We start from the raw sequence: 8,303 nt of genomic DNA, 5'->3' as shown, positions 1-8,303 counted from the left end.
GACTCTCGAAGCCCTTTGCATTGATTCAAAGTTATGTAAAGCTTGAGGTTCCTGTTATTACTAGCTAACTGAAATAAAAAATAATTTGCCCTGTTTTGTAGAAGTAGGAAGCAGTTTTGGGTTGGGAGAGAAATCCTTTTTCCTCTTCTCCGGTGTGTTTTTGACCACCCAAGGAGAACTTCCTTAGCTGGGGGCAGGTATTGCCTTCAGGGGCATTCACTGCGTGGGTGGTCAGTCTTTGGTTTAGGAAATTCGGTTTGTGCAGTTATTGTGTTCAGGCTCCCTTGTCTTTTTTTTTTTTTTTTTTTTGCCATATTAGTATTTCGAAGTGTGGTGGAACTTTTCATCGTTCTGTTTGTGTGTTTGTTTTCTCTCTGCTCATGCGCAGGAGCAGAAAAAAATTGCTATTTGCAGCTATGGTGGGTGACTTTTTAAAATATCTCCATGTTTGTGGACTTGGCCTGAAGGGTGTCTGTATCTGCACAAAGCCAAAGTCCTGCCACAGACTTGATTCTAAATCTCCACTTCCCTCTTAATCTCAGCATTCTGAGTTCTCAAACCTGAATTCACGTCTGTGTCTCTTCCAGCGAAGTCAAGCCCAGAGGAAAGGTCACCCTGACCTGTTTCAGAGCCCCTTCAGGTCCCAAAGAACAGGACAGAGGACTTTCCCCAGCCAGAACACTCCTTGGGGTAGAGGTGAGTAGCAGCAACAGGGATTTGAATGGAAGAGAGGAAAATGCACAGCAGCAAGGGATAAGCCTGCGTTGTAGCTGTCTGACATAATTCCATGAAAAGAAGAGCTCGTGGTTAAGAGGCTTCCTGAGGGCTGTTGTGTGTTTCAGATGTGTTGGAGACTGTGTTTTGGTCTTGGACTTCTAAGAGCCTTTAAAAAGTTGGGAGACGCTTGGTCTCTTGAAATGTGACTGTGGTTTGCTTCACAGTTTGAATTTCCCTCTGCTTTCGCTTCCCTCTTTTCCACCAGCACAATTAGTTATTTAAAACACAGGTGTGACGGGTTGTTACTGGGAAATAGAGTCATTTTTCAGTAGTCCAGGTCTTTGATGGTCAGCAGGCTTTTTTTTGGGGGGGGGTTCCTTAGTGCTTCCAGCCCATTTTTGGCAGCAAATGCAAGGTTCTGACCCACCCATCAGCTGCTCCTGGCAGGGTGAGGAGGGAGCACTGTGCTCCTCCATCTCCCCTTTGGGAGAGAGGCAGGGAGGTTCCCCTGTGCCCTCCCTCGCTGGTTGTCTCTTCCTTGGGCTCTGTCCTGCTTTTTCCTCCCTCACTAAGCTCCCTGGAGGCTTAGCAGAGTTGCACTCATGTGCCTGGAAGCCTCTGTTGGCACTTGATCCAACCTTCCCCATCACAGATATTTGTTGGGAAGTGTTGAAACGAGCCTGAGCATCCCCGTGGATCTCTCGCAGGGAGAGTGGGGAGAGGCACCCTCCAGGCCCTGTGGATGTGTAGCAGTATCAGCTGGATTTTTCATTTCAGAGTGTTCTGCTATGCATGCAGACCCCTCGGCTCTCAGGAGGTGCTCAGGAGTTCCTCTCTGATCGTCCTGCTCTTCATTCCAGCCTCTGGCTCCATGGAGGGTTGTCCTTCCCTTCCCCAAGAGCAGCTCTTGGCTTTAAAGCCCTGTTTGCAGGTTGTGTCACTCCACTGTCTGGCACACGGCTATGGCGGGAAGGAGATTTGTGCCTCTCATTCACAGGGCCCTTCTCACTGACACAGCTGTGGTTTCCTCAGCCCTTTTGAACAACTGATGGTGTTTGATGGGCAGGGATACGCATTTTAGGGACGTGCATCACTAAAAGGGACGTTTACAGTGAGACATGGCCAGACACAGCTGCGAGATGTGGATTTATGGGAATTTATTTTTTTTTTTCCCCTTCACACTTTTCTTTCTTACTCTTTCAGAGGACAAGGACTTCTAGTCTGAAGCAGAGGGTGACCTGAGCTGCTCTGCCCCTGAATCCATCATGGAACAGGTTAGAGTTAAATGTGTCTGGCTAAAGTCAGCTGTTCACATATACAGTGGTTCTCTGGTGCACTTGTCTTGAGACACTTTGGAGGGGATAAGTCTCAGTGTTGGCTCGTGTCCTTCTTGAATTTCCCGGAATTTCTGCAGTGTTCCTGGCACTGCTCTGAATACAAGGAAGTGAGTGGAACCAGTTAGGAGATATAGCTGTGTAAGAGACTACAGTGTTTATTGATAAAGCTACAAACTGCTGAACTAATAAAGGAATGGGCACAGCCCCGTGATCAGTGCATTGCATTGGTTTGTGCAATGTTAAACACAATTACCATGCTGTTAGTTAACACACTTAAATCTTACACGTTGAACTGTAACTGAAATGTCTGTCATCCTCCTCCAGCCCAGCTCGTGTTAGGATACAATTCTAACCCCCTGCTCTGCCCTCCCACAAGCCTTTTGAACATAACATGATGAAAAACGTATCAGTGATAACAAACCCAATGACCAGTCCAGCAGGCTGTGGAAGGGATTGCCACTGGTGTCCCAGGGAGTTCGGGTCACCAGGTGACCTGCACCACTGTCTGTGAACATGCATGCTCACATCATGGGAGATGTGCCTTCTCTGACTGCTCATATACTTTATTTTCCATTGGTTTCCATTTCTGAGCCCTGCCCGTTGTTGACTTTGTTCCTCCTTTTGTCTGCCCAGTCAGATACGGTTATGGTGAGGCTTTGAAAGGTTCCACTCCCCAAAACTCCCTTTCACTTACCAAGTTCATCCTGGTTGCATATTGTTGGCGTAACAAACCATTCTTCTTGAACTATTTTTCTTCCCCCTAGATAAAATTAAGACTAAATATTTTCTTACAGGCAGACCATCTGCATACCAGAGTAAGGATTTTCTTACTTTATTTCTGTGCTTACACCACATCCTGCTCTCTTACCTGTTTAACTTAAATTATTGGAGAGTCTCCTGGTTTTCTGGAGGCCTTAGTTGGTTGTGGGGCCTCCTGCTCCCATCAGTCTGCCTGCCCCACGGACCTCCTCAGCCTAATTAATTTGGGCACTCTGTGCCACCTTGCTTGAAGGCTGCAGGCTGTGTGGCCAGGGAGGCAGCAGGTGCCCATTTCCTGGGGGTGAATGTGCCCCTGGAGGTGGCAGTGATCTGCCACCTCATGTCACTGCTCTTGTGGGCAGCTGCTTGGCTCTCTGTGAGGAGCTGAACAGGTTTATTGTGGAGCTGGCTGAGGTTCCTTTGAAGAGGGAGAAGAAATGTGAACCTTGGGGCTTTTTTGCAGGCTCGTGCTCTTATCTCTATTTCCCACCTTGTTACTGCTCTGCTCTGATTACATTGACACGGGGAGCTGCTGCCTTCTTTATGCACAGCAAGTAGAATGCCCAGTTCCCAAACATGGGTTAAAACCCTTCCAAACACAGGTGTCTGAAGTAAGGGGAAGGGATGGGTTCTGCTGAATACTCCTGTTTCACAAGAGGAGCTCGGATTGGGGCTGCTGCCATCGCCACAGCTGGAAATGTGAGGAGAGGGTGAGCTGGCTTGTCAACAGCAGTTTGTAAGGGCAGAGCCTTCTGTCATTCACCATGGCACAGCCCTGTGTGGGTCAGTCTGTGTTTGCTGAGGCCTCCTGGCTGATGCTGTTCAGGGTGCCCAGAGGAGGCCGCGGAGAGGCGTGTTCAGGGCTGGAAAACCCTGCTTAGAGTGGGACATCTTCTAGGCTTGGGCTTAACGGTGATTTCCTTACGTGTCAGATCAATGGATCCCTTCAGATGGAGCATGCCCTGCTGTTCACCTTCCTGGAGGTATCCCCCGACTGTAACTTCAGGGACCAGCTGCATTCCCTGCAAAACCACCAGATCATGTGGTGCCGGGCAAACGACGACGACGAGCTTCAGACCGACGGCAATCGGAGCGGCCACTTCCAGAATGGGGAGCCGGGTGAGCAGCTTTCCTCCACCTCACAGCTCTCTCTGAACATGGTGGTTTTCTCTCCCCATTTCCTGTCTTTGCTACTGTCTGTTTCAGAGGAGGAGTGTTTGCTCTACTGAGAAACTTCACTGTGTGGCTGTTGGTGGGGAATTTAACGCTTAAGACAACTGGTGCTTTGGATTTTCTCTCTCTGTGGATTTCTAGGGCACCCGTCACTGGGTTTTGTGTGCAGCACGTCAGACAAGGGCGCAAAGCTGGTACTGGTGGTAGCTGCCCTCAAGGAGTGTGATACAAGGCAGTTAGGTTAAGCCTCACACTGCTCCTCAGGCAGTATCAATACCTGGGCTAGGACCTTGCAACAACTCGAGTTCTGGTACTGGGTGAATCCTTTTCTGCTCTACCAGTGGGGTGGAAACCGTTCCTCAAGTAGCTTCTGGTCCTGTTGCTGCTTTGCTCCTGCCCTTTGCCCAGGGTGTGTCAGCTGGCACATTGGCCTCAACTGAAGCAGGGTGAGGAGGAACTGCTACAGCAAAATTGCCCTCTCACACCAATTTGCACAGGTCTGGTGGCAAAAGCAGGTAGGACAAGGTGTAAGGTTCTCAGCTGCAAACTGGCACATTCAGACTAGATGTGAGGAAGGTTGTTACAGTGAGAGTGGTAAAACACTGGCACAGGTTGCACAAAGAGGTGATGGATGCCTCACCCCTGGAAGCATTCAAGGTCAGTCTGGCTGGGGCTTTGAGCAATCTAAGCTGGTTGAAGATGTTTCTGCTTATTGCAGGGGGTTTGCATGAGGTGGCCTTACCAGGTTCCTTCCAACTCCAACTTTTCCCTGAGGTGCTGTATTTTGGATGGTGCTTAAGAGACAAGTCCTGACAAATCACTTAAATTCTGGAACCATTAGGCTGGAAAAGACCTTCAAGGTCATGCACAGCTTCTCAATTCCCTTCTCTGCCCAGGATGTTGGCTGTAACTGTCCTGTTCAAATTTTGGTTTGGAGATGTTCTAACATGACCTGCAGTGATTTTTTTTGGGCAAGGTGAGGCTGCACTTTTACCTAAACTACAGATACAAACCCCTGTTTGCCACTATTTCTGGCAAACAACCTGGGTGCACTTAAAAGAAATCATGCTTAGACCTGTCATGAATACACTCAGGGGTGGGAAGGAGGTTGCTAAGGGAGATGAGCAAAATGCTGTGAGCTGTTACTGAGCCTGGTCTGACTACAGCCTGTGAGCTAAATTCTGCTCTTTGTGTCGGCAGAATTGACTCCAACAAACGAAGAGGTTATCCGGCTCATTGCTGCTCAGCTCGCTGAGATTGGAGACCAGTTTGATAGAGAAATCCAGGCAAGGGTAGTAAATGACCTCGTGCAGCACTTTCGGAACGAGAGCCTGTCTAATGAGGTGAGTGAAAAGCAGCTCTCCCTTTAAACATTCTGCATCCTTCCTGCTGTGACTTTGAAGGCATCTGAAAAGTCATCCCAAACACCTTTGAGGATTTGTTAGAGGTGATTCAGTGGCAGAAGTTAATGTGTCAATTGGGTTCCTTAGGCTCATCTGCATTCCGCAGATGGTCAAATGGTGGTTGTGGAAAAGGACTGACTCTGAGGCATTTTGTCCTTCCTTTGATGGCCTCATGGCTCGTCTTGGAAAATGAGCAGTCTGGCTAAGGCTTAGAGCTTTGGACTTTTGTGCCCAGTCCTGTAAATCTGCTGACCATCGTGTGGGTAAAAATGGAGCAGGTTAGTGACGGGAGCTTAACTTGTGCTTGTTACTGAGCACTGAAGAGAGAGCAAGTCACGAGACTCTTTTCTGGTGCTGGGAGTGTGTTCATAGGTGCAGTTCTGGGAGTAGCAGTGGCTTTGGGCCTGGCTGGGTGACCTGCTGGGGTGGCCTTTTCCTGGATGCAGCTGGTCCAGCATCTAACAGGCCTTGCTGCTGTGCAGGAGAAGTAGAGGTCGAGGTCTCTTGTGTTAAAAAGGAAAAAGAAGGCTGTGTAAGGATTACAACTACATCTAGATCGAGGGCCATAGTTTTTTGGGAGTGTTTTTTATGTAACAGGCTGGGAGGAAGGGGAGCAGCGTCCTGTGGAGTGTTAGAACCAGCAGATCAGTTACTAGGCTGTGCTGAGTCCCCTTTCTGCCCCAGCTGTTGCACTGAGATCCCTCTCTTCCTTCCATGCAGGAGATAATGCGGCACATGTCCAGGGTAGTGGGAGAGCTCATACGAGCCATCCCCTCAGACATGGAGCAGGAGAGGGCCATGCTGGTGCTGGCAATGGTTTTGGCTAAGAAAATAATGAATACGGTGCCCTCCCTTGTACAGCGTGTCTTTAACACCACTAGGAACTACATGAACCAGCAGTTCCACGACTACATTGCTGATATGGTGAGTCCAACAGCCCTGTGGGAGTCACAGCCAGCCTTTTTTAGCTGTCCTGGGTTATTCCCTGAGGGGTGACCTCGCTCTGAACTGCCTGCGGCCTGCTGGTTTCCCTGCAGAGCTCTGGAGATGAGTGTGCTCGAGGGGGGTCATGTCACAGTTCTGCTTGCCCCCCTCTCAGAGCAGCCAGTGAACAGAGTGCATTTGTTCCGTGGGGCGGAGAGAGCTGTGACTGCTCCTCTCCTCCCTGCAGTCTCCTCAGGGAGCTGTACCAGTAAGATTCTGGTTAATGATCCTTTCATTGCCTCAGGGAAGGCAAGCCTGACCTGAGCTCTGTTGGCTGCATTTCCCCGGTGTCTTGACCCTGAGGTCTCTGCTCTTCTCTTCCTCAGCTCCCCAGAGCTTGGGAGAACTGGGAGGGGAAAGGAATTGCTCCCGAGAATTTAACGCCAGCAGAGGAACAATGAGAAAGGGTCAATTCCATTCTCGTTCTCTGTTGGCACTGGAGCAGAGGTGGGGAGGCTGTGCAGCTCACAGGCAAGCCGGGCTGAGGCTGCAGCTTCAGTGACTGAGTCTGGGGAGGGGAGAGGAGGCACTCGCTGCTCCTTGAGAGAGAGATCCGAGCGGGCAGGGCTGTGACCCTGTGAGGCAGAGGTGACACAGCTGGGCTGCGCTGCAGCCTCGGCAGGGACAGTGCTGGCAGCGACCTGCAGAGGGGCCCGGCTCACACTGCCACTGTCACCCTGGGCACGGTGTCACCGTGCCGTGTCCCTCAGCACTGCCCTTCCCTTCACTCAGTTCGGCTCCGGGGTGCTGGCAGGTGGCAGTGCCAACACTGTCCCTCTCTGTCCCTCTCTGTCCCCACGGGCCGTGTCCCTGCTGCTGTTAATGCTGCCGCCTTCTGTTTCTCTCCCTCTAGCTGGGTGAATGAACTCTCGACGTGGAGCACGTGGATTCCTGAAGATTTTCCTTAATGAATGAAGTTCACTTGATTTTACTTTTAACTTCCGAGATCCAGCTGTGAAAGGGACGGCACGTCATAGATAGGCTTTCGTAGACTAGCACAGCAGTAATAGTAGCGTGAGCTCCCTGCCAGCTCTGCCAGTACCTGTAGGGACTAGTGCTTGCCTCGCTCCTTTCACAATAGTTTTTATTTTAGCAGCAGCAATCTTTGTGCAGAGCCCGCCTTGTGTCTCTACAAGCTCAGGGAGCACAGGGCCTGCCCTGGTTTTTTTTTTTTCTAAGCAGCTGTAGCATTTTGCTTTAGTTATTCACTCCCAGCCCTGCTCCTGCAGCTGAGCCATGCTGACTGTTGTTCCCAGGAAGGCCTCAGGCTGTGGAAGGGGTGGTTCTTTAGCAGAATCATCAGCCAGGGTGGGTGGGAATCAGGTCTGTCTGGGTGAGGAGCTGGCAGCAAGGGGGAACAGAGCCCTGAGTGACAGAGGGGGGGGTGTGCCCAGGGAAGGCTGTCACCGGGATATTTCACTATCAATCACCACACAGCTGTGTTTGCTTGAAAAATGGAACTGATGGAAAAACTGTAAAGAAAAGGGCAGGGTAGGCACAGGGCAAGTCCTATTGGGAATGCAGCCTGGATACGTTTAAGAAAAAGTAGCATAACTTGTAGTCACATCTCAGGTTGAACAAACTTGGACTCAGGTTGTTTGATACATAATCTCACAAGGTGGCATATGTGTCACCTGAGATCCAGCTGCCTCAGGACTTTTCCAAGTATATAAATATTTTCTGGTTTGTTTTTTGTTGTTTTTTTTTTTTTTTTTTTAACTTAAATAAAAATTTCATTTCTGATGGCCACTACAGCTCTTCAGACTTTCAGTTTCCACCTGAAATTCTTTTGTGCAAGTACTCGTGGCATTCTTCTAATTCACCATGGCTTATGATGCAGCTTAGAGACACTCTGGTCCTGCCCTTGTGCCTTGCATGAGCAGGTTTCTTGTAAGTAAAACCACCTTTTCTTCTGGTGCCTGCACCAAAA

The 8,303-nt window shown here is 49.8% G+C and overlaps 1 protein-coding gene across 1 annotated transcript; it reads left to right on the top strand.

Moving 5' to 3' along the window:
* Positions 1 to 677: 677 nt before the first annotated feature.
* Positions 678 to 8,122, top strand: BID (BH3 interacting domain death agonist). Its single transcript, XM_066184296.1, has 6 exons — positions 678 to 696; positions 1,921 to 1,991; positions 3,746 to 3,932; positions 5,187 to 5,329; positions 6,110 to 6,313; positions 7,227 to 8,122. The coding sequence occupies exons 2-6, from the start codon at positions 1,983 to 1,985 to the stop codon at positions 7,236 to 7,238; spliced, it is 555 nt and encodes a 184-aa protein (XP_066040393.1). The 5' UTR covers positions 678 to 696; positions 1,921 to 1,982; the 3' UTR covers positions 7,239 to 8,122.
* Positions 8,123 to 8,303: the final 181 nt, after the last annotated feature.

This window comes from Chamaea fasciata, unplaced genomic scaffold (assembly GCF_029207755.1).
Source record: "Chamaea fasciata isolate MVZ Bird 193981 ecotype frontalis unplaced genomic scaffold, bChaFas1.0.hap1 SCAF_5, whole genome shotgun sequence".
Classification (NCBI taxonomy): domain Eukaryota; kingdom Metazoa; phylum Chordata; class Aves; order Passeriformes; family Sylviidae; genus Chamaea; species Chamaea fasciata.
Note: the sequence above shows the minus strand (reverse complement) of the source record. Positions and strands in the feature narration are given on the sequence as shown.

What these genes read in the sequence shown, in the direction of transcription:
- BID (XM_066184296.1), top strand. An exon ending in CTTCCAGAATGGGGAGCCGG is followed by an intron (nt 3,933 to 5,186) that starts GTGAGCAGCTTT and finishes TTGTGTCGGCAG; the next exon opens with AATTGACTCCAACAAACGAA. An exon ending in ACGAGAGCCTGTCTAATGAG is followed by an intron (nt 5,330 to 6,109) that starts GTGAGTGAAAAG and finishes CCTTCCATGCAG; the next exon opens with GAGATAATGCGGCACATGTC.